General features: G+C 40.8%; 1 protein-coding gene across 3 annotated transcripts in view; it reads right to left on the minus strand.

Annotated features, from left to right (window-relative positions):
• Positions 1 to 27036, minus strand: part of MME (membrane metalloendopeptidase) — a 102212-nt gene that overhangs the window by 74796 nt on the left and 380 nt on the right. The window contains exons 1-3 of one of the 3 annotated variants that reach the window (XM_059063636.2): positions 18881 to 19087; positions 13501 to 13670; positions 12736 to 12771 (exon numbers count right to left, since the gene is read on the minus strand). In XM_059063636.2, the coding sequence (XP_058919619.1) occupies positions 12736 to 12771; positions 13501 to 13660 (196 nt within the window). In that variant the 5' untranslated portion in view covers positions 13661 to 13670; positions 18881 to 19087. Of the gene's footprint in view, positions 1 to 12735; positions 12772 to 13500; positions 13671 to 18612; positions 18807 to 18880; positions 19088 to 27036 lie in introns of those variants that run through there. The other 2 variants (XM_059063638.2, XM_067033527.1) reach the window with 2 other exon arrangements.

The following is a 27036-nucleotide window of genomic DNA, read 5'->3' on the forward strand; positions in this document are numbered from 1 at the left end:
ACACGGGCCTCTCACTGTTGTGGCCTCTCCCGTTGCAGGGCACAGGCTCCGGACGCGCAGGCTCAGCGGCCACGGCTCACGGGCCCAGCCGCTCCGCGGCACGTGGGATCCTCCCGGACCGGGGCACGAACCCGCGTCCCCTGCATCGGCAGGCGGACCCTCAACCGCTGCGCCACCAGGGAAGCCCCTGGACACTCATCTTTGTTTATTAAGGACTCAACACCTCGCTCAGTCTTCCCTTCCACAGATGTCCTACCATCTTCCCAAGTAACATCAGGGACTACGTGGGCAATCCCTGCTCCTCTCTGGCTTAAGAATTTCTTAACCGTAGAAACTCTCGTGACCTTCACCTCCATTCCACACCTGTACCTGCATGTTCATGGTCCCGATGTTGTTATCACCAAGAATAGTTCTACCTTTGAAATCTTCAACCTGAGTAACCCACACTTTGGCCTTCCCATCCTTAGAAGTTTTTTCATTTCTTTATTCCCCCTGCACCTGCTCTTATACTTTACTGAGAATTCTCACTTCATGCTTACTCTGTTCTTCCTTTGCCTTTCTTTCACCTTCTATCCAGCCTACATCCTGTGGTGTCATCATTTACACCATCAACTCAGCAAAGCATTTCACTCCCTCGCCCCTGCAGATGAGCCTCCCCTGATTCTTCCCAGCTGCCTACCTCTTCCCTTCCAACTCTCGGCTAAGCTCTTTAAGAATGTTTTTTACAGATCTATTGATTGACTTTTTTTATCGCAAGCTCCTTATGAGCAGGGACTTTGTGTTGTTCACTTCTGCATCTGCGGCAACTAGAACAGTACTCAATGCATATCTGTGGAAGATATTACCTGTGATGCTGGGAAAACCCCAAAACTTCCTGGTTCGATGCCATTTCAGATTACGGCCTTCAGCTTCAACGCGGCCATCAATTCTGTGCACAGCCTTTCTACGTGGTCCCGCTCAGCCTTCCCTTCCACTCCATACACTGGCCCTTCCCAGCCTTCAATAATACCCTCACTTCCTCTTACACAGAGAAAACTGAAGACACTGAACGATGAGCCACGTGGCTTCTCATCCTTCTCAGCCCCTAACCGTACTTGCAGGCACACTGTCATTGCTGCTTTCCCCCTGGTAAGAGAGGAAGAGGGGATCCTCCTCTGTTTAAGAGTGGTCCTGCCATCTTTCCTCTGGACATATCCTCTCTTACATCCCCAGGAACAAGATCCACCAACTTTCCCATCTTCCAATGGCATCTTCAACCTCTTCCTTTCTGCCTTCATTGCTTGTCCTACTCAACCTCTCAGCTGCATTTAACTCCAGTGATCAGGCTCTGGTTTTTAACATACTCTCTAACTTTTGCTTCAGTGGTTTTATACTTTACTGATTTTCCTTGTACCTCCCTGGCTCCTCCTCTTCAGTTTCTTTTTAAAAAAATCTCCATTCCTTCCTGGGAAATCTCAACCACCTCACGCTGACGACTCCTGAATCCTTATCTCCAACCTTGTCTTCCCTGAACTTCGCCACACAGAAGACTCACCAGTATCTCAAATCTACACCGTCTCAAGGGGAACTTTCCGCTGCACGCGCCCCGGCCAGCTCTTCCTCTGTGTTCCCTGGCTCAGTGTCTAGCAACACTTACCACCTAGTTTCTCAAGCCAGAAACTTGAGTTTCGTTTCACTCACTTCTTTTTCACCACCTCACATGTTTACATAAACACTATGCCTCATAAATTCTACCTCCTAAATATTTCTCAAATCAATCTATTCTCTCCACCCTGTTATCATCAAATCCAGGCAACCCGTAGCTCTCATCCGGATTAAGTGCGCAGTAGCCCAATTCCTTGCCCAGAGTCAGTCTTCGGGTACAGTCAGCGATCCTTCTCAACACTTCTGATCAAGTCACGTTTCACTGAAAACCCTTCCTTCTGTTACTTCCCATTGCTATTAGGAAGGCTCAAACGCTTTACCACAGACTACAAGATTCAGTTTCTGCCTATCTCTTGTGCCAGCACTCAGACACCCTTCTCACCCCCACTCTCACATCCACATTCATGCCTGCTGTGACTCAGACCTATAGCCATTCTTCCAGCTCTTCAACCTTGCTACGCTCTCCCTCGTACCCGGCACCCGGAAACAGTATTCCCTCGTGTGGGTAAATCTTTGTCTCCACTTCACCAAGTCTGTGCTAGCCAGCAGGCAAGATTGAATATGCTCCCCCTCTGCTTAAAATCCTTTAGATGCTCCCCATAACATATTTGTTCATTTTCTACAAACTAGAAGGGGAATTATAACCCAGCGCATTTCACATTACACTCCAGCCAGCATGAACCTCTTGCAGAGCCTACGCTCACCCAGCCTTTGCACGCATCTTGCATCCAGCCTGTGCACATGCTGCCCTCTGCTCCACTGGCCTGGCAACCTCCGAGTGGCCTTCTGAACTAGCAGGTGACATTTCCTCTTGCGAATGCTTCCCTGGCCTGGGAGTTACAATCACTCGAGCTGCCCGTCTATAATGACTGATGTGGTTTAGGCGCCCCGTTCTCAGTGCCTGTAGCACTGCTCCTCTCTGCCTTAGCACCCACCCAAACCGTATGATAATTTTGTTTATTGGTCTGTCTGTCATGCTGACCAGACTGTCACTTTCCTGAGGGCAGGGTTTATCTTAGTTCACACCCCCAGTGTCTAGAAAAGTACTCAACGTTTAGAAGGGGCACAATTAATGATTTTGAGAAATATTAAAAAATGATCGAATGAATAGATGAATGGATGAGGAAAGACATTGTTCTGAAGTCTCTAAGAAAACATCTGTGCCCCAATTCTACTGGGGAAATTCAGGGGGACAGTCCAGGTTCAGCTTCTCCATTATTAGCAGAAAAACAGGCCTCGTGACCCTCCGCTCTGACTTAGTTTTTACTGAGCTGCACAGTCTGAAATAGCACCTGTTAGAGCAACCAGTTGGTTAACATATACCTTCTTTTAAAAATGCAGGGCTTCCCTGGCGGCGCAGTGGTTGAGAGTCCGCCTGCCGATGCAGGGGACGCGGGTTCGTGCTCCGGTCCGGGAGGATCCCACGTGCCGCGGGGCGGCTGGGCCCGTGAGCCGTGGCCGCTGCGCCTGCGCGTCCGGAGCCTGTGCTCCGCAACGGGAGAGGCCGTAGCGCTGAGAGGCCCGCGTAACGCAAAAAAAAAAAAATGAAGCAGTCAGGCTTCCCTGGTGGCGCAGTGGTTGAGAGCCCGCCTGCCAACGCAGGGGACGCGGGTTTGTGCCCCGGTCCGGGAAGATCCCACGTGCCGCGGAGCGGCTGGGCCGGTGAGCCATGGCTGCTGCGCCTGCGCGTCCGGAGCCTGCGCTCCGCAACGGGAGAGGCCACGGCAGTGAGAGGCCCGAGTACCGCAAAAATAAAAAATTAAAAAAATGAAGCATTCAGGCTTCCCTGGTTGCGCAGTGGTTGAGAGTCTGCCTGCCGATAAGGGGGACGCGGGTTCGTGCCCCGGTCCGGGAGGATCCCACGTGCCGCGGAGCGGCTGGGCCCGTGAGCCATGGCCGCTGCGCATGCGCGTCCGGAGCCTGTGCTCCGCAACGGGAGAGGCCACAACGGTGAGAGGCCCGCGTACTGCCAAAAAAAAAACAAAAAAAAAACCCCCCAAAAAAGCAAATGTCCTGGGAATTCCTACATACCTTAATTTATTTACTTAAATTCCTTTCCCCCAACACTTATCAGAGACCACTCGACTGAAGGAACTGGAACTCTGGGTGTCAGAGAGGAGGGAGGTCTGGCGTGGGTATATTTTGAAAGCTTCCCCAATTATCCTGATAAGCAGCCACAGTTGAGAATCACTAGTCTTCGGTGCTTTTCAAACTTTACTGTGCACTCTCCTCTCCTGGGGACTTTACTAAAAATGCAGCTGCAGATTCAATAGGTCTGAGGAGGGGCCCGAGAATTTGCATTTTTGCAAGTTCCCAGCTGATACTGATGGTACACTAGACCACGCTTTGAATAACAATAATCTAGTTATTCTCCTCTTACCACAGGCCTCTGGCTTATTTATTTACTTTTAGGGGTTAATCATCGGGGAGGGAAGGGCTAACAGTGAATGTCTGCAACGGTGAGCACAGAATAGCTACATGTTCAAATCAAGTTGTGCTTGACTGGCTTTACAGAAAACAAAAGAAAGCATCTTGCTTTACAGGAAACATGGATCCAAGTGCCCATTTCTGATTGTGTTCATTTTACAGTTCATTCACAGGCTGAACTGTCACTCCCTGTGCTAAGATACAGCACAGTAGTCAAGGAAAATGTTAATAAGAGATGACACATTTTTACCCGAAACTATCTAAAATGTACTTCTCTCTCTCTCTCTCTCTCTCTCTCTCTCTCCCTTCCTCCACCCCCTACCCTCTCTCTATTTTTGGCTACACCTTCCACTTGAAAAATATATTGACTGCCTTCTTTTGATTCTGACTAAATAGCTTTTTTTTTTTTCGGTACGCGGGCCTCTCACTGTTGTGGCCTCTCCCGTTGCGGAGCACAGGCTCCGGACGCGCAGGCTCAGCGGCCATGGCTCACGGGCCCAGCCGCTCCGCGGCACGTGGGATCTTCCCGGACCGGGGCACGAACCCATGTCCCCTGCATCGGCAGGCGGACTCTCAACCACTGCGCCACCAGAGAAGGCCTAAATAGCCTTTTTCCCCTCAATAAATAGCTTTAAATAGCGCATCTGTAACTTTCATGAAAGAACACGTTAAATGGGATATATCTGTGCATTATACCTGTGGTGCATCTGATGCATAACATGAAATAGGCTCTCATTAATCTTTGCTGTTTCTCTGTAAAATAAGACACTTGTAATTTCAATTTTGTAGGTAAGGAAAATGAAATGCAGAGCTAAACTGACTTAATTAAGATCGCATACTAACAACACAGGATGTGGCTTGAACTTACATCTTTGTTCTACCATGTTGTTGGCTTAGTGGAAAAAGAAGCTGTAATCGTTCAAAAGATTGTGCCTTAATTAGTCATAACACTTGCGACTCTTTGAAATAAACTTTACTATTTAACAGCCTTGCTCCTGCACATATGTATTGTTGGAATTTATCTATATTCTAGTCATCTAATTATTAACCTACATTGTTCATAAAAGAATTCAAAGTGGCCTTACAGGGATACAGGAAATAAAATCAAATACATTAGCTGAGAAAGAAAGAGGAGGGCAGGAATAATGCTAATGAATCAAACGTATACAAAGATTATAATTATAGGTTAAAAACAAATCTCTTGACACACTAGTAGTCAAGGTGAAAAGGGAAACATTTCATAGAACCCTTATAAAAAACCAACACATTTTCCCAGAAGCATGATTATCCCCAGTAACCACTTTGTGGTAGACCCAGTATTATGCCTTTGATTGAGAGATGATGGGTCCACCTGTCCCTACCTTACCACATATATCTCTCACTTCCTCTGAAAGTGAAACTCCAGCACACGCAAACAATGCTTCCAATGTCTAATTCCGAAATAATTTCAACTTCCTAGTTGATTTACAATTTCCACGGACTTTTCATCAATATAACACTAATATGATCAAATAATAGTTACTCCCTCAAACTGAGAAGCTTATTTAGTGATTTGGTAGGCATTGAAAACTACACATAATCCCTTTGAACTGTGGAAATAGGAATCAACAGACTCAACATTTAATTACAATAACAAGCATAAGATCAAAACGGAAGATAATTACTTACAAATGGACACTGGAGAGATGGGAAAAAGGGATAAGGGTGATGTTGTTGCTTTTTATCCTCATACCATAAAATTCACACAATGACTTTTAATACATTTATACAGCTGTGCAATGATCACCACAATCCAAGTCAGAAAAATTCCATCACCCCAAAAGGTTTCCTTGTGCCCATTTGCAGGAACCCCTGCTCCACTCCCAGGCCCTAGGAAATAGCTATTCTACCTTCTGCCTCTATAGTTCTGCCTTTTCTGTAAATTCATATAAACGAAATTATATAATATGCAGTTTTTGTTACTGTCTGACTTATTTTACTTAGTATAACATTCTTGAGTTTCCTTATTGTTGCATGTATCATAGTCTGTTCCTTTTTGCTGTTGGGTACTATTCCCGCTTATAGCCATACCATATTTCGTTTATTCACCTATTGAGGGGTATTTGGGTTGTTTCCATAATTTGGCTACTATGAATAATGCTGTAATTTAAAAATCACATGAAATCCTTTTGAGGACACGTATTTTCATTTTTCTTAGGTAGATACCGAGGAGTGAAATTGTTGGGTTGTATGGAAAGTGTATGTTTAATTTTCCACATAAACTGCCAGATGTTTTCCAAAATGGTTTTTATATATCGCATTGGGATGTACTGAAATATTTTACATTCCCACCAGCTGTGTATGATAGTTCTAATCTCCACATCCTCACCAACACTTGGTATTGTCTATCTTTTTTATTATAGCCCTTCTAGTGGGTATGGGGTGAGGGTGTTTTGAACAAAGGGAATTTATTCCAGTTTTCAGTCAGTCAGAAATCGGATCAAAATGACCACACCCCACCCCAGAATTTCCTTTTCTGAATGATCTTAGAGAACAAAATTTTTCAAGATTCAAGGGCTTGTGTAACTTTCCCCTTACAGTCTTTTTAACTCTTTATTTTACAATTTCCCTTTAAAAATCTATCAATATTATTAACTGGAGCTTCATATTATATCAAAGGGTTATTGGGAAGCACTTTGCTATGCCATGGATTTTGGCGAGCAGGACAAAACAAGACCCTTCAACTGCAGAGGGGTCGTCCCATATTTCTCACTCTACAATGTTGAACATAAAGCTGGGGTCCTCACCCCACCCCGACCCCAAGCTAGAGTTTATATCCACTCCTTTACGCACGGGTAGTGTTCACAGCTGTAAACTAAACCTTAAGATTCCAAATAAGCTTATCAGGCACTGCTAATTTTCCTTCCCTTTAACCACTTAGTCCAACTTATCTATGTTTTCAATACCTTGACTTTGCACTAAAAAAAGATGGTGCACTACTGCTTAAAATCTACCCAGAAGGTAAAAAAAAAAAAAGAAAAGTTACATATGTGTGTATTTATCACATCACTGACTCCCTTTCTTGGAAAGGATGTGATTGACAGATGCTAATTTTGACTGGAGAATTTTTGAAGCAAGTATTGCTACACAATTGTCAGGAGAATGGTGTGAGGGAAGCCGCCCAAAGCAAATTGCCACATGCCACATTTAAATTAACAAAGGTGTGCTTCAGCAGCCTTTCCACTAAGATGCCAGCTGCGTTCTTAGTGCCTGAAGGATTTTTTCAAGCTAAATTACATAATGAAATAGCCTCATCTCCCACTCTGAAAGGCTGTTACATGCCTGGCAGTCCTCCAGAGTCTGTCTGTGGTCTTTCCTGTACTCATCTAGTTGTGATATTTTTCTTCATGGAGGCTTCTGGGGTGTTAACAGGCAAGAAAGGAGGGACCATGACCCCCAGCAATGCAGAGATTCCTTGTTGCTGCCACGAAAAGGCCAGCTGGTAACAAGATACTTCACTTAGGGCACGCACTACCAGGATCTGGTCCTTGAAGAAATGATCAGATATTTGGAAGGTTCATTTACTTCAAGGGTTATAGCTCAAGCCACACAAAAGTGATTATAAATCAGAATATGAATACATAATCTCACCAAGCTTAACATAGTTTTCAAGAGAACAGAATGCCTCCCTCCTTTCCTTGTATTAATATTTAAATACTCATCAAAAGTTTGCTTGATGAGTAGAGAATTAAAGTAAAGGAAATGGATAGTTACGAGAGGTTTCATCCAGGTCCTGACGCTCCACAAACCTGTCCCTCAGGGCTGCCACAATTGTGCAGTGTACAACCTGCACAACTGTACAGATGGTCTTGCTCTCTCTTGAGAACTGTATTGCTCATGTATCTTAATTTGGTTTCTCTATCCCCTGGAGAGTTTAGGACTACACTGCTAATGTTTGCTCCTTTAAACCCCTCAATTCCATGTTGTGTCTGATGTACTAAAATCACTGATAAAGCTGATCGCTGTTCTCAGTAAAGTAGTTTGTTTCCTGGTCAAAGAGATATTCATTCTCCTCCTTCTTAGTCTGTATTTAATTATTTCAACTCTCTGAGAGTCATCTTATGTCCTTTAGTTCCAAGTTCTAGCATGAGCGGAGGCAATCTGCTCTCAAATACTGTACGTACAGGCATAGCATATTAAAAGTTTGAAAGACTCCTGGTCTCCTTTGAGGCAACAGGGAAAAGTGGTCATGAATACAGGTTCTGGAGTCAGGCTGTCTGGAATGCAATCCTAGCTCCAGTTTGTTCATCTGTAAAAGGAATGTATAATGGTACCTACCTCACAAGGTCATTGTGAGGATCAAATGTAAACTGCTTACAAGAGTGTCAGACACATAAACATTCAGTAAGTGTTAGCTATTATTATTCTATTTTATCTTCTATTTTTACTTTATTATATTCTATTAATATTCTCCTGTATTGTTATACCCCTCTATTAACCTGTTTAACATTTCTTCCTTATCATTGTATGTTACATACCTCAATTTAGTAATAAAACACTAGTTTAGCAAGAAACACTGTGTGTGTGTTTTAACTCTTCAAAGGCAGCATCCAAATAAAAGAACTATGGAAGGGTGTATTATTAGTTCCCTACTGCTGCTACAACACATTGCCACAAACGCAGTGACTTAAAACAACACAAATTTATTATCTTATGGCTCTAGGGGTCAACAGGGCTGCATTCCTTCTGGATGCTCTAGGGAAGAACCATTCCTTTCCCTTTCCAGCTTCTAGAGACTGCACACATTCCCTGGCTCATGGCTGAATTACTCCAAACTTGGCTTCCTCTGCTTCTGTTGTTACATTTTACATTTTTCTCTCTGATTCTGACCCTCCTGTTCCCTTCCCCTTATAAGAAGCTTGTGATCACATAAGACCATCCAGATAATTCAGGATAATCTCCCCACTATCCTTAACTTAATAATCACCTTTGCAAAGTACCTTTGGCCTTATAAGGTAACATATTCATAAGATCCAGGGATAGGAAGTGGACATCTTTAGGGAGGCATTATTCTGTCTAAGGGAAAAGCATTAGGTGATCTCTTGAGATTATTTAAGCCAGTGGTACCCAAGTGGAGATGATACTGCTGCCCCAAGGAGACATTTGGCAATGTCTGGAGATACTTGTTGGTTGTCACAGCTGGGAGAAGGTGCTGCTGGTCACCTAGTGGGTAGAGGCCAAGGATGCTGTTAAACATCGTAACATGCACAGAACAGCCCCCTTCCCCAAAACAAAGAATTATCCAGACCAAAACGTCAACAGTGCTGAAGCTGAGAAATCATAAAGTATGTGATTCCTTGAAATCTTAGTAAGGTTGCAATGCAATGGAAGCCAGTTTCAGGATTTAGATTTACACAGAGACGTTTGAGAAATCACATCCAAGCTCTATAATTCCATGTTTTTAACAATCTTATATAGTAAATTAGAGATGAATAGTATTACTCATACTTTAATAGTAGGGTTTTGAACACTGCCTTAACTTGTTATTTGTTAAGAAGTGTTTGTTTCATTTTAGGTCTGGTGTAATCTTTCAGAGGGATGCATTTCTTATACAGGCAAGTTAATTTAATGTATTGTAAACAGCATTTTATGTATATTACAAATGTTTAAATTTATAGAGGCTCAGATTTAAAGGACCCAACACCAAACAAATTTCAAGATGATCCACAGCTTTCTGCAATATTTTATTTTTGCCTTGCTGTGGCTTGACCTCCATCCCCTGACTTCAAAGGATCAAAGAGAGAAGTACACTTGCCATGACTTTCCCTTCCATGAGGAGAAAGAGTTCAGCTAAAACCAACTTTCACTTGAAATAAGCACCTTGGGTATCAATACCTAACTTTTCCAATTCTCATCAATTTCTGTGCTCAGGTTTGAATTCTCCCAATCTTTTAAAGTAATCTATAGTATTGCTGGTAGGAGACTTTATAGTTTTTTCAACATCTTTTATTCCATTTTTCTTTTCTTTCCATCCACTCCACTCTTTCACTCTCTCCCTTTTATTTCTGTCCAAGATTTCCCCTAGAGTTTTCTTAATCTGAAGCAACTTCTAAAAGCAATAGTTATGTTTTCTGTGGCAGAAAATATTTTCTAACCAGTAGAGGACCCTGTGTGTGTGTGTGTGTGTGTGTGTGTGTGTAGGGAATGAAAACTTTATCCATAAGAGTGAGTTTCATCATTTTCCCCCCAGGGAGGAAGAGTAACTACGAATATGAAAGTATTCTAGCAGCTTGTGAACCAACAGAGCAGAATGAGGAAAAACACACAGCAACCTTGTTTACCACTGAAGCTATTTCTACTGTACACATTTCTCTGCCAAGATATAGTTCTGTGAGGTGCTTTTTACATTTGGTATGATTTCTAAACGACAGTTAAAGGATACAGTTTAAATACATTTTAATGAGTTAAGCCTTGCCAACCAGTATTAAAAATAGCCAAAGCCATACCTCTAAACATTAAGTCACATGTAAGATTCCAGACTCCAAATGTCATATTGCTCCTTGGGTGGGTACCACTAAAGGAACCTGCTCAGATCTCTGGGGTACAATCACCTGTAGGATTTTACAAAGATATGCCTACCTAGTCAAAGGATCTCGTTTCTTCAAAAATAAAATCCAAGAAAAAAGAGTGAGAGGGAGAAAAATCGGAGAGAACCTACAGATTAAGAGATTTAATAGATGCACCAAGTATATTGAGGACTGAGAAACTTAGAGATAATTAGAGGGCAACCCATAAGTGGGAGCTACTCAAAACAGAATAGCATAAGCATATAATAGGGCAGCTGGTAGAGAGAAAGGAGAGATAGGATTTAGGGAGAAGCACATGGTAACTTTGACAACTTGGACGCATACTAACTCTGGCACAGAGACCCTGGACATCTCCCAGCCAAGGCACCTGTGCAGCCATTTCCCTGAGGAATAAAGAAACTTCTTTTGTTTCTGGGAAGGCCCTTGGATGGGAAAGTGCACGGTATTACACTGAGGAGCAAATGGCTAGTATTCCAATCAGGTCTCCCTCAAGCTACCCACATCATGTCCCAGAGTGTACATGTGGCCAGTGCACTTGAGATGCAGTGGGGGAAAAAAAAAAAGGCAAAAAGCAATACAGAAAAACAAAGAGCACATACATGCTAAGGACATTAGACTATAACCTAGAATCCCACAATATTTTCCCATTACTATTTTGCAAAGGTCGGTGAATAACAAAAACCCAGATAAGACAATCCAACAGAAAATGGTTAGAAATCATTTGGGAGAGATTATTTCTTGGAAGAAATGTAGACATCAGAAAGGAAGTATAGAATCTCTTGTCAAAGGGCATAAATACTGTGTTCATTCATATCCAAGGTGCTATGCCAGCTACCACCTTTCTTCTCCTTGTCAAAATGTTCTTCTTTTTTTCACCACATTCTAATTGATGTGACTTCTATAGCACCATACACTTCTCTGTTCTCTTCTCTGACTTTTCTTTTCCTTCTACTCTAATTCTTGATGTCCTCTGAAGTTCCGCTCTTACACTTCTTCTACTTTTAGGAACTCAAATATCCCCAAGGCTTCAGCTATCACCCTTTGGGTGACAGATCCTAAATTTACTCGATCTCTACTTTTTTGCTGTCTACTTCCACTTGGATGTTACCCCTGTCTTAGACGCAATAGGTCTAAATCCACATTAATCACATCCATCCCTAAAACAAACTTACGTCGTAACTTTGCTATTTCAGTGTGAGCTGCCACAGTCTCCCAAGTCCCTTGAGGTTACAAAGTTGGCGTCATTTTCAAAGTACTCATATCCTTCATTTAGCAAGTCAGTGCTATCAAGCCATTCAATTGTCCCTCACATTGTCTCATAGCTCTTTCATCCCACCGCAGGCAGCCCTCCTAAACTCACACCTGGATTACAGAAGCAGCCCCTACCTGCCCTCCCTCCCTAGCTTTTCACTCAATCCACCCAGCCTAGCACTCCCAGAATCATCCTCCAACTTTTGCCTTAACAAGTGATCTGTTCAGGAAAATACCCTTTTCTCTTTTACTACAAAATCAAGGCTAAACATGAATTTTCAAAGCTCTCCATAACATGTCCCTATCTATCAATGCCTACATTTTCACTGCTTCTCTACACAATTTATTCCTGTTCTTTCTCCTTGAGAAAGAAAGTTTGGAATTCCCTCTTCTGTACCTCAACTTCCAAATCCTAGCCCTGCTTCAAGACCCCTCCCAAATCTAACTTCTCTACCTTGCTTTACAGGACTGTATGTCACTCCCTTTTTCATTCTTACCCCTCTAATGATCTGCATTGAGAAATTTAGCACTTAATGATATGATGCGTGCCATTTCAAGAGCTGATTTTCTTTCTCCAATTACATGGCAAGCTCCATAAAGCTACAGATATAGTTCTCCATCTCTACCCTATCATATACTCTGGGGTTGAAAGGAGTGAATTCTTTTTTGGAATGAATAAATTAACAAATCTACTACTGAAGTATATTTTGATGTTCTTTGACTATTAATTAATGACCTATAACAAATAAAAATATACACAAAGCAAATATAGAGATCTATTAGCATTTGATTTTTTAATGTTATACATTAATTGTAAAACTATTAAATTTAAAAACTATCTTCTTACCTGATTTTATGCAGTCAGATGACTTGCAAATACCATCTAGAAAAAGGAGGATATATGCATAAATATTTGCAATGCACATATTCTTTCTCCCTACCTTTTGTTCTTTTATAAACGGCCAATTAAATAATCAATTCCTTAAAGCAAGAACTAAAACCTAAGTATTATATATCATTGACAGTAGTTAGAAGAAAATATAGAGGAAGAAAATAAGCAAATTCTAAATTTAAAATTTTTTTAATTAAGGAAAAAAATGTATTTCTTATATCATCCCTGATCACTAAGCCCTAGGTCTATTAAGTTGAAACATCAGTTGTTTTAGTCTGGTAATCATTTTTTTTTCCATTAATGAACCAATCTTTTCTAATCCTTATTGTGAAAAACTTCTAAGGCTCAAATTAGACCTCTTAAATTCTTGTAAGCCGTTTCGAATTTCAATGACACAACAAAAGTTGACTAATTGAAGTTGGCCATAAAATTGTGAATACTTTCATCAAATAAAATTATACATTAGAATCTTCATACAATACATATGAGTGCACGAAACATACTTGGCAATTAATAACTTACCTCAAGCATAAAAGACATCGTACTTTAGTCAAAGTTAGTTTTGGCATACTGATGTTACATTTTATAAATGAATCTTTATATCACCATCTTTAAGTGTCTCTTTCCTTAACACATTGTTTAATGTGTTAAGGAAACACCTACGATGAAGATTTCCCTGTCTTCTGCATGTGTGTGGGCACAGCTGCAAGAGTAACTCACCGTCATAGGTTGCGTAGAGAGCTATCATTGTCACGGCAATGACGGCAAGGAGCAGGACAAGGACGGAGAGGCTGATCTCCAGCGGGGTCCATCGCTGTCTCTTCTTCGGCTTTGGAGTGTTGATGTCAGTTATATCCATCTGACTTTCTGATCTGCCCATTACCTAAAGTCTGAAAAAAAAAAACAACAACACACATTAAAAAAATTTTTTCAAGCTAATCATAATAAATTAATCAATAGATAAAAAGAAGAGATCTATACACAATTTTCTAAAGGCTTAATGTGACTGAATAAAGTAAAAGGTTAACTCATTTTTAATTAGAAATAAAAGTTTCTTGCTGAAAGTTAAAATTTTGATTCTGAAAGCAAAGAGTATATAGTCACATAAGTTAGACAGATCCTGGTCACAACCTTTTGGAGTTTTTCGACATATCACTGAAGATCCAAGCAAAATCAGACAAGGAGACTCAGTTAAATACTCACGGAGGATTCCTTCAGCAGTTCATAAGCAAATAACTTCTGTACCATCATTAAGGAAAGTTTTAAACTCACCCTTCTGAACTTTGTACAACATCAAAGGTGAATTTTATAGCTTGCTCCACTGGCTTCCTTTATAAGCTTAGAAATCAATGACTAATACTTCGAGGTTTTGACTAAGCACTAATTTTATATATGAATACAGATAAAAACAAAAAGGAACAAACACTTGTAGTTTTTTTTTTCATCTTAAAAACATCTTCTATTTTACAGTTCAAAATTACAACAACTGCTAATATGGGTATCTATAAACTGGTTAGACAACATGTTGAAAATGGTCACTCACTGGACCAAAAGTCATGGTTTACAATCTGGGATGAAAGACACTCACTGTAAGTACTGTTCCTTTGTGCAGCTGAAGAAGAAGAAAATATGATTAAAAATATTCAACCTTGCAGGTCAGGATAACAATTAAGATACTTAACTTGTTTTAAAATTAATAATATTAATACTTCTGTTAATAATAGCTGATATTTACTGAGTACTTCCCATGTGTCACTCACAGTTCTTGGTGCTTTGCATGTACTAATTCACTGAATCTTTGTGAGGCGGATTTGAAAACTCCAGTTCTATACCTTAGGATAGTGGGGCACAGAAAAGCCAGGTAACTTTCCCAAAGCTACACCGGTAAGAACACATTTACAATGAACACATTTCAAAGAATACAATTACAAAGAACACGTTTTGAAAGAAAACTACATCATCATACAATGATAGCTACTTCAAACCTTACTGCAGAAGTCTAGGGGGTAAAATTAAGGGGATATTTGCCTAAATATTAGATTCCATTATGTTTCTTTTAGAGGCCTAGTGACTCTTTATCAGCCATTCACCAAAGCTTAGAACACACAAGTTCAATTTTTCTGCCTGACTGTAAAAAAGAGCATCGTAAACTAACAGATTAGCTGTTTATAGCTTGACGCAAATTAAGCATATAATTCAGTTCCTAGATGAAGTGACTGCTCAGAGGTGCTCTCATAGTTAGAAATCTTTGTTGAATACACATAATTTTCTGAGAGTGTGTTTTGTGGAAACTGAGGCACAGGAAAGAAGTAGAAACGGATTCTACGTTTGAAGTATGGCCTGGGTGATCAGGCCATCAGTTATCAGCAGATAACTAGGAATTTAATTTCCCCAGTGAGTTATTAATAAGTGAGGCACAACTGGACTTTAAAGTTTGGGATACAAAGTCTCAAGCATGCTGTCCCCGGGATTACAAGAGGCTATAACCAAGGACAGACTATCAAATATAAATACTTTATTAGACCATGAAAACGATGTCTGCTCAACAGAAGTAGAATGTAGTGTACCTGAATGTTAAAATGTCTTAATGGTTATTTGACTCTTGTTGGCTTAGTCTCACAGCCTCTTTCTTGGGTTATGGTACGGAATTGCATTGATAGTAGCCCTTGGATTTTTTTTTTTTTTTTTTTTTTTTTTTTTTTGGTACGCGGGCCTCTCACTGCTGTGGCCTCTCCCGTTGCGGAGCACAGGCTCCAGACGCGCAGGCTCAGCGGCCACGGCTCACGGGCCCAGCCGCTGCGCGGCACGTGGGATCCTCCCAGACCGGGGCACGAACCCGCGTGCCCTGCATCGGCAGGCGGACTCTCAACCACTGCGCCACTAGGGAAGCCCTAGCTCTCGGATTTTTAATAGGGGAGGTGGGTGGGGAAAGAAAAGATGGAAACACACTTAACGCTTGGACACCATACAGAGAGGTAAACAATAAAGAATAATTTTCCCGCTTCTCCCAGATGAATTCAAGACTGACTTCGAGAACATCTGAATATTAATCACATTTGCTTGAGTATTTCCGTTTCCTGAGTATTTCTCCCCCTGCTCTGATAATATTTCAGAAAACAATCTAGAGAAACGCTCTCCTGATATATTATGATATGACCCACTTCTCTTTTCAGTTCTTTCTTAGAAAAAACAATTAGTTTCTCAAGTGAAATCTAGGTCCAGGAACCAGGGCAGCCGTGGGTCAAACTGAAGCTGCCCATTGGCGTCGCCAGGTTTTCACCACGCAGGAAAACTAGTAGGCAGGTATGTCTTTCTCCCTTCTGGGTTACTTTTCCCTGGCATCTAACTTCTTGCCCTTGAGATTGGGGTACTGAGGCAGCTGGGCTCTTAATCGTTTTGCACCTTAGACGGCACAAATTGTTACAGGGGGAAATGAAGGCAGTGACTGAAGCTGTTTAGTCCTTATACCTGAATCAAATTAATATCATCTTTGAATCACTTGCAAACTCTTCATCTGCCCCCCTATAAACGTCCTGCAAAATTTCAGTCTTTTGCTCCTAAGAAGCACTTTTCAGCAGCACTGACCAAAGCAGAAATGAGGCGAGTTTAACCTAATTAACTTTGTCATTCATTTCCAGTCATTGATTCGCTATTTTCTTTTAAGAAAATAGGGGTCAGAATCTTGAACCTCAGGAAAAAACATATCACCCTCCCTCAGATACTTGGATGTACAGTGCAACCGTACCCAACCCCATTTTAGAGAGGGGGGGGAAAGGAGGCAATTATACAGAAGAATACAAAAATTATAAAGTCGATACTTGCAGTCCCATATAAGGCAGGATATGCCCAAACATACCTACATCCTTAAAGTATTCCACCTCCATTGGAGATATGTTGGAAAGTTCAAGCCAAAAAGTAGGCACTTCCGCAAGAGAGGATAGAGGATTAGGACATCTACCCTAACAAGAATACTGCAAACTTCAGCTTGACAACATCTCCAAAAGAACAAAAGATTATTTTTGCCTAAGCAGAAACTGAGTTTCAAAGCAATATACAGCAGCAATTTTTATACCAGTTGAGTGTACACATTACTTTATCACATCGTCAAATCAAAGAACCCAGAGGATAACCGGTTTGTTGAAAAGTCTATAAACCAAAGCAATGTTCATCTTTACAACACATTAGTACATTAACATTTCTGCAAGTCTCTGAGGTTACACTATGCAATTACAGTTTGTATTATGGAAACTGAGGCACAGGAAGCAAGAGAAACAAGTTCCACCTATAATAGAGTATAATCTACAAAAATACTGAATCACTGTGCTATACACCTGAAACTAACACAATATTGTAAATCAACTGTACTTCAATTCAAAAAATACAGAGAGAAACAGGTTCCATATTTAGACGATAGCTGCAGATTTGAGGAGGCACATATGGTAGAGGAATCACCTCCTCGTTTCCCCGACAAGGGAGACTTGTAGGTGTTTCCCGGAACTGATATACGGAGTTCTGAACGCAAAGCCCCAAACACATTACTCCCATGTGCAGTGTTGCTATACAACAAAAGACACAGCATGGAGTCCAAGAAACTGTCGGACAGTTTTTTTAAAAGTGCTGGAACCCAGCAATAATGCCAGCTAGATGCCTTCATAGCCGGTTTGCGGAATAGTAGCTTCCAAATGCTGACACTGCAAATCGAGGTACTTCTTTTCAGTTTAATAAAATTACCATTTGCATCGTATATGGGGGAGGAGTAAACTTGATCAAGCGGCTAAAGAGAACAGTTTGGGACTTCCCTGGTGGTGCAGTGGTTAAAAATCCGCCTGTCAATGCAAGGGACAGGGGTTCAAGCCCCCGTCCGGGAAGATTCCACATGCCACGAAGCAACTAAGCCCGTGCACCACAACTACTGAGCCTGCGCTCTAGAGCCCGCGAGCCACAACTACTGAGCCCGCGAGCCTGTGCTCCACAACAAGAGAAAGCCTCCTTGCAGCAAGGGAGACCCAACTCAGCCAAAAATAAATAAATTTATTAAAAATAAGTAAAGAGAACACTTCAGTTGCAATTACTCTTTTGTTCAAATAATACAAATAGGTTGAGACCGATTAAGGAAACTTTCATCTGCAAAAGCACTCCGACCACCACTCCCACCAACCAACCCTCGAGATTTAAGCACTCTATCAGCATAAATTATGTAAGAGGAAACTAAGGTTTAAAGCAAGATGAAGAGGTAGGATAATGAAAAGATCTTCAGGGTAGGGAAAGTAAAAATAGCCAAGTGAGTTACAAATGAGAAGAAAATCTGACAGAAACCAAAATGAAAACAAGCCTTACTTTAAAAAAACAAACAAAAACCAAAAACAAACAGAAACCGTGTCTTTACAGCGGAATGGCAAATTCCCAGCCCCCAAATCAGCCAGAGGCTGCAGTTTCGCAGCGCTGATCTCAGTAACCGGACGCAACTCTCCGAGGCAGAGGCTGCAGGAAGCTATGGAAATGAACCTGAAGAGTCGACCTGACCTCCCTTGCAGAGCCCTCGTCCAGGTCACCCTCTCTAACCCCAGTCCCTCACTCTTCAAGTCTCCGTTGCAGCTTCTTCCCAGGGCACGCCTCCCTCGCCCACGGCCGCGGGGTCCCGGGCGCTCTGATCTCGCCGGACCTGAGCCGCGGACCCTGCCCCGTGCGCCTTCCAGGCAGCCGCTCCGCGCGGCCGCCGCTCCCCTCCGGCTCCCGTCCCAACGGCTCCCAGCGCCCCCGGGGCAGATCTCGCGCCCTTTGGACCCATCTCCCCCCAGCTCCCAGGTGCCAGCTCGCTTTCTCGGGACTCACCCGTGGGATTCGGGAGAAGTTGGAGGCAGCTGAGCAGACACATCCCGACCAATGAGCGCGCGGGGTCGGCGGGCGGCGGGGAGCGCCGCAGAGCGCGGCTCGGTCGGTGCGTCCGCCCAGGCGCGTCCGGAGCAGCGCGAGCTCCTGGCGGCGGGCGGCGGCGCCGAGCCCAGGCCGGACTCCGGGGAGGTTCCGGGCCCGCCTCGGCCCGGGCCGGGGGCGACGGGGAACCCGGGCATCCCTCGGACCCGCACCCGGAGAGACTCACCGTGGTCTCTCAGCAGATCCCGCGCCGGGAGTCGGGCGGCTTCTCCCGCCTGCGCTGGGTCCAGCTTCGCCCCTTGCACATCTCCGCGCCCCGCGCGTCTCGGCGCTCTCACCCCCCCCACCCCCCCACCCCGCCTCGCCACTGCAGGACCAGCGAGAGGAGCAGTTCCCTGGGTGACCTGAAGGTTTCCGCTAGGTCTCCCAAATCCTGTCACATCCTGTGAGGGGGCCGGGGCCGGGGGTGGGGGTGTGAGAAAGCCCCCCCCCCACGCCCGTCCCCACCTCACCCTTCCCCAAAGGGCTTTGCCAAACATTCTTGGAATTGCTTCGCTTCGGGGCTTTCAAGAAAATACACTGCCTCTTCGAGATTCTGCAGTGCTGATAAGGGTTCTATTTCTCTCTCTAATGGACCTGAGACAAAAACCTTTCCCACACTCTTCTTTCCCCTCTTCCTCGCTCCTTTTCCTCCCTTCAGCGAAGCTTTCTTCCTTTCTCAGTTTTTCTTTATTTTTTCCTCTCCTTGCTTTAGTTTTTTTTTCTTTCATTCTTTTCTTGCACTCCCTCCCTCCTTTCTTCCTTCTCTCCTTCCTTTTCCCCCTCCCTTTTGCTTACCCTCTCTTCTCTCTCTTCCCTTCCCTTCTTTTTCTTGGTGATGTCCAGAGCTACATTCTGTACTGAAACTCTCCACTCCCATCTTCTGACTCTAGGGAATCTTGTAACGTGCGTACCCGAGGGGCTGGAATGGGGAGTGAGAAAGTCAGAGAAAAATAAGCTCAAGTGTGTCTGGCTCTACCTACTAAAATTAGCTATAACGTGTCTGCTGGACCCTTGTCATCGTAATGCAGTCAAGCAGCGCACCATTTTCATCTAAGACATGTGATTCCTTTTCAAGGGCGTAAAAAACAAGAAAATACTTTTTGCACAAAGGCGATTTCTTTATAAAAGCTGTTTTTAGCAGCTATAAACTCAGAAGAACTAAACCTCTTCTAATTTTTTTTTTTTTTGCTTCCATGATTTTTGGTTCAATGAATCAATGCCAAGTATATAAGTAGCTTCAACACTGATCCCCTTTTCCTTATATATGTGCAAACACACACACACACACACACACACACACACACACACACACACACACACATGCACACCCTGGGGAATTCATAGGGAAATACAGGTGGGTTTTCCTGAACATGCAACTGCTATTTTTAACATCAAAATTATGCAGTGCTTGAGAGAAGTCCCTTTGCACTGACAAATTTTGCATCCTTTTTATGGTAGAGAAAGTTGAAAAGCAAGGAGAAAAAGTGGTACTTGCTAATGAAAGGGTAAATGGAATGCCGTGGAGAGACATTAAGAAAAAGCTAAAACAATCATTAAATAATTAGATTAATATAGCAAAATCAAAAATGAAACAGGAGGGAAGGGGGCAGGGCACAGCCTTTAAAAGAATGACCCAGCCACAGTACATGATGAAAAGTACTGCGAACCAACTGGATCCAAGATGGCAGAAGATTTGACTTTCAGGAGACCTTGAGCCTCATCATATGTTCATTGTAATACATTAGCATAAGCTAAATGACACACCCACCAGCGCCATGACAGTTTTGAGGTCAACCATAAAAGGTCAAAAAGTGGGCAGTGGCCCAATTCCTGGAACTCCCAGCCCCTTCCCCCAAATAGTTGGAGTAATCCTACTCATTAGCCTATGAAATTATCCAGCCCATTAAAAACTAACCACCCCATATTTCAAGGCCTCTTGCTTCTTGCCTTCCTAGATGGCCCACACTCTGTGGAGTGTGTTTCCCCCAAGGCTCCTCGCCTTCTGAGATGGCCCACGCTCTGTCTGTGGTGTCTCTAAATAAATCCACTTTTTATCTATCACTTCGTCTCAGAACTCTTTCACAACGAAGAAAGAACCTTAAATTCACCGGCAACAAAAGTACTCTCCTCATATCTCTATTCTTTACTCTTTCTTGGTGCATGGTGCAGACACTACTTAATCCTCACAGTATTACAGTATGGATGTAATTACCCCACAAATAAGCATAAGGAGCTCTTCTAAGTTAAAACTGCCAGGAATTTGAATCCAGTTCATTTTGACTCATGCTGAGTTACTGTTATCCTTATTTTATAGAAAATATTGAACCATAGAAAGGTGATTTACTCAAATTCAATCTGTGAGAAATCTAGGTTTTCTAACGCTCCAGTACTTAATTTTTATTACTTTTCAGCTGAATCACCAAAATGTTATTTCAAACTTACATAATTAACAATAAATTAAAACGAGCTAGAAAAGTCCTTTCTTTTTTTCATGTAGCCAGTCCTTAGTTTCTTCATAAGGAGCCATGTTCATTAAAAATTTAATACATTTCTTCTGATTAACATAACAATGAAAGTTTACGGTAGAGGGGGAATGCCTTGGCCAGAATAATCACCAAATTTGCATATCAACAGGAAATGCAAGTAAAACTTTTAGGCTTGGTCTTAACATTTCTGTTTAAACTTTTCAAGCTAGGTTCTGTTTTCAAATTTGCACAAAATTTTTAAACAGAAGAAGTTCTTTTGGAAGGTAATATTTATCTTTGCAGTTCAGGAATATCTTATTTCCAGTAGAAACTAAGATAGTCTGATTTGTTTATAGTGCCTCTAAACTTAGAGGTGAAAGAAGAAGACAAAAGTAATTCATTTAAATTTTCTTAAAAATTAAAGATTAACTAATAAAAACTTTTCAGACTATTCAGTTATGAGCATATATCATATTTTTAGGTCTATCTTACTGTAAAATTTTTTAAAAACCCTGCAGGAATCCAATTCAAAGATTCACTCTTCGCGGGCCTCTCCTTTTGTGGCCTCTCCCGTTGCGGAGCGCAGGCCTCGGACGCGCAGGCTCAGCGGCCATGGCTCACGGGCCCAGCCGCTCCGCGGCACGTGTGATCCTCCCGGACCGGGACACGAACCCGTGTCCCCTGCATCGGCAGGCGGACTCTCAACCACTGCGCCACCAGGGAAGCCCCAAAGATTCACTCTTGATAAGGGTATTTCATAGGGGAAAAGAATGGATATAGAGTATACAGCTAACGAAAATCAAAGTGTAAAGTTATTTTTAGACTGAGACTTTCACCTGTTAGCAAGTGTGTGTTTTCTACAACAAGTCTTAATCTTATTAAAGGTCCCCAGAAATGTAAGGGTTTTATCAAAAATGCTAAATCTCTTCCCAGAAGGAGGCTATGTGAACTGAAAAAATTTCTCTTTTAATGGATCTAATAAGGAGGCACCAGCTAAGGAAACTCAGAAAACTGAGGTTTGCGGAGGTTGTCCAAAGGCATGCAGTTTGGTGAGTTACAGGGATGGAGGAGAAAATGGGAACTGCTGACTGAAACTGCCCGCCTTGGCCAGGCATGGTAATAACCGCTTGCATAAGTTGTTTTACAACAGGAGATCACGATAAGGAACACAGTGCTGCCGCTGAAAACTAACTTGGAGAATTCAGGAGAGGCCAAAAGGAGGGAGGAGATGTCAGCCCATAATTTGTCCCACCAACCTCCCAGAAATCCTTGTGCTGGAAACCATCCTGTCTGAGAAATTCTCGCACACTGCCAGGGAGGGCCTTGAATCAGGCCAAATATGGTCACGGGGAAGATGATTGGCCAGAGACAACCCGGAAAGTAACCCCATTACCATAAAACGTGAGACTGCAAGCCACGTGGCAGAGCAGTTCTCCTGGGTTCCCTTACCCTGCTGCTCTCCACCTTGGTGCCCTTTCCCAATAAAGTCTTTTGCTTTGTCAGCACACGTGTCTCCTCAGACAATTCATTTCCAGGTGTTAGACAAGAGCCCACTCTCAGGCCCTGGAAGGGGACCCCTTTTGGTAACAACAGTAGTCCTCCTGGCTGCCATGCATAAGTTATTAAGAGTGGAATGCATTGGTTCTAGAAATATGCAGAGTAGATCCTTAAAAGCTGTACTTGTATGCAACACTTCCAAAGGCTTGATAAAGTATTTTCTAAAGCCCCTTTAAGTGCACCATTGAGCCATCAAGACAGGGAAGGAAAACATGAGAAGCCAAAAAATGGAGAGCTAGGAATCCAGAAGGGCATTTGAGTGATGAAGATGGTGCTACCCTAGGGACATTTACCTATCTGAGGAGGCCTTATCAAAACAAGGTGACCTAGAGCTTCAATTTTAACACAGCTTGTGACTTTTTACAAAACCTAGTCCAGAACAAGGTGAAAGTCAGGTCAGAGATTCCTACATAAAGCAGAGACTACTGAAGAGAAACATCTGCAGTGAAGAGGTGAACTAGAAAAAAGAAAAAACTCAAATCCCATTTCCACTTTTTCCCACTCCCCCAAACATAAATATATTTGCTTTTTTAGCCACTACTTCAGGCAGGTAAATTTATACCAAAAAGCTTCCGGTGAAAATTCATGATCAGATCAGACTTCAGATGGATGTAGGGCTGAGATGTACATTAATTGTGTGACCTGAAAATTCCCCAGTTAAAAAATTATAGTAAAGTGGTCCCTTCTAGACTGTGCCAAACAAAAATTGAGAGAATTATCGCCTCCTGACTCTCACTAAAGGAACTTGTTGAGAATGAATTTGTGAAACAAAATAATACTAGATAGAAGATCTGATATGCAAGAAGGAATGGTAAGCAAACAGTAACAATATAGGTAAATCTAAGAAAACATTGACTAAAAATAATGTACGGGGAAAAAAGGTCAACTAAAATACTGCACAATGGTGATTGTAACTTGGGAAAGTGTTAATTAAGTTAAATCACTCCAAAGTGCTTACTTATGTTGTTGCAAAGGAGGATAATGATCCTGATTAATTTTAGACTTTATTAAATTAATTATACATGTAAAAATTACTAGTGTAACCACCAAAAAAATAGGAATAGAGTGTATAAGGTCAAATTTCGCATAAGGAAAAAAAACTAGAATTAAATAAAAAGCAATCTAAATGAAGATAAGGAAAGAGAAAAAATGAAATATTAGAAGTAAGATGGTAGAAATAAATCCAACTATATTAATCACAATAAATATAATTGGATCCAATTCTCCAGTTAGAGGACAAAGATTGTAATATAACAAATAAACAAAATCCAGCTATCTTCTGTTTAAGAGACACCCCTATAACATAATAATACAGAATGGCTGGAGCAAAATGATGGAAAAAAGATATGTCAAACAAATATGAACCAAAAGAGAGCTGGTGTAGTGTAGCTATATTGTAATCAGACAAAATAAACTTAAAATTTACCAAAAAAGACAGTAATCAGTTCAGAAGGGTGATACAATTCTAAACTTGGTTACATCCAATAGCATAAAGTTGAACTGTGTACTATAAAAAATAACAGAAGAACTGCAAGAGGAAACTGATAATTTAACTCACCATGATAATGGGTGATTTTAATACACTGTTCACTATATTTGATAAAGTATGTGCACAAATCAGTAATGATACAGAAGATCTGAATAACAATACTAAAAGCTTGTCTAATGGAAATGTATTGAACATTTTACCCCAGAATTGTAGAACACACGTTTTTAAAGCATCCATCGAATATTTATAAACATTGATTATATACCAAGCCATTAAACAAGGTCCAATGAATTTCAAAGACTTTTCATTATAAATAACACATTCTTGGAACTTAACACAACTAAGGAAAGCTAAATTAAAACCACATATACGTTTAGAAATTGTTAAATGATGCACACAGACACTTTTAAATATGTTAAAGACAAGATAACAGGCCCCAAATGGAGTTTAGCTTATGTTAAGCCCCACAACACCAAAGTGAGACTGAACTTAATTACAGGTTTGGCTATTCCAAAAATGAAATTTTAAACTAGCCAATCAGGATTGCCTGATCAGCACTACTTAGGTAATCTGCCTGGTGGACCGCTGCCATCCTCCAAAGGAATAACTAATCTGCTTTTCTTCCCCTAGTACAACTGCCATATTCCTGCTCCCTTATGTCTATAAAATCTCTTGCCCTGTATAGCTCTTCAGAGCACCAATCTACCTGCTAGGCTGAATGCTGCCTCTTTCCTGAATCGTTGGATAAATACCATTAGATCTTTATATTTTATGCAATTGAACTGTGTTTTAAAATAAATAACACATGAATGAAAGATGAAATCATAGCGAAAGCTGGATGACAGTGAAAATACTGCATATCAATAACAATTGACTTATCTAGAAGGAGATTTATAGCCTTAAAAGTTTTTATTTTAGAAGAAAAAAGCTGAAAGTTCATGAGGTGAGTATCCAACTTAAGGAGTTAGAAGAACAACAGAATAAATCCTAAGAAAATGGAAGGAAAGAAATAATTACCTCAGAATAATAAATTCATGAAATATATATAATAGGGAAGAGCAACAAATCCAAAGTTGGATATTTGAAAAGACAAATAAAACTGGCAATGCTAAATAAGATGGATGAGTCGGGAGGTTGTAATTGAACATTATGTGGCATGACTAAAAGAAAAAACAAAAAATAAAGCAGAAATTAAAAGATAATGAAAATGTTATATTCTGCTATATCCAATATATTTAAGGAATTGGATAAAATGAACAGTTGCGTAGGAAAATACAAATTACAAAAACTGTTTCAAGAAGAAATAGAGAACCTAAATAATCTTATAATCATTAAATAAAATTAACTAACAGTTAAGAATCTTCCCATAAAGAAAGAAAAAAGAAACAGGCCTAGACTTTTATTTTTAGGCAAATTCTACCTTATTAATGGACAATTCCATTCTCATACAAACTTTCCTGAAGAATATAATAAGGAAGAATATTTCCTAATTCATTTTATGGGTTAATATAACCTTGAAACCAATAACAGAAGAGTATCTGAAGGGAAAATTACGATCAGACTCACTCATGAGTTTCAAAGCAAAAACAAAATAATAGCAAACTGAACGCAAGCAATGTATAAGAATGACCCCAAAACTAGGCATACAAGTTTGGTTCAACATTAAGTACAGTATTTAGAGGACTGAGATGATACAGTTAGAAAGTAAACAAAGAAAGAAAGAGAGGAGGCAGGGAAAGGAAGGCAGGAGGAAGGAAAAAAGAAAAAAGAAGGAAAGAACTAAGCAAATGATGGCAAAACTTTCATTGTTTGAAAATAGTATGATTGTCAATACTGGAAAATGAAAGCAATCAATTAAAAAAATTAGTATTTGTAAGAGAGTAATATGATCATTGAATATAAGGTCAGTATTAAAAAGTTAATTGCATTTTTCTACGACAGAAATAAAAATTTAGAAAATGTAACTTTAAAAAGGCCTGTCTACCGTAACAAATACATATATTTGTACAGATAGATAGATATAAATATAATTATAGATACAGAAAGATATTTCCTAGAAATAAATCTCATAAAAGACATGCAAGTTATAAATCTTCACTGAAAGTTACTGAAGAAAACCAGGTAAACTGAGGGACAAATCAAGAACTAAGAGTTGAATATTTAATATCATAGAAATATCAGTTATTCTTAATTTATAGATTAAATTAGATGTCAATCAAATGCCCAGAACAGTTTTTTGAAAGATGATAAGCTGATTATAAAATGTTCACGAAAGAACAAAGAGAAAATTATAGCCAAGACAATCCTGAAAAAGAAGAACCACTAGAAAGGATTTGACCTTCTAGATAACAAGACTTACAAAGTAATTTTAATAGTAATTTACTAATTTACTAATTAGCAGTCATTTATTGGTTCAAATAAAATATATCAGTGGAATAAAATAGGGATAGAAAAAGTAGACTCATGTATTTAAGAAAGCTTGATATATGCAGAGTTGATATTACAGATAGAGAAAGGATTTAAAATTCTTTAAATTGTGATGAGACCTGAGATGGAAAAATATTGCATTTCTAAACAGTATAAAAACTTAGTTATACATGAATCAGAAATTTAAATGTGGTAAGCAAAATTTTTTAAAGTGTTAAAAGTGTTAGAAATATATATGAGAATATCTTTATGATCTTGTGATATGGAGTGATTTCAAAGCCCAACAAGTTCAAAACATAAAGAGACTGATAAATTTAATTACAAATTAAATTCTATTTGCTTGCCATAAAAACTTTGCAAAGAAAATACAAAGACAAGCGATGCACTAGGGAAAGATATCTC

This window comes from Kogia breviceps, chromosome 5 (genome assembly GCF_026419965.1).
Source record: "Kogia breviceps isolate mKogBre1 chromosome 5, mKogBre1 haplotype 1, whole genome shotgun sequence".
NCBI classification, from domain to species: domain Eukaryota; kingdom Metazoa; phylum Chordata; class Mammalia; order Artiodactyla; family Physeteridae; genus Kogia; species Kogia breviceps.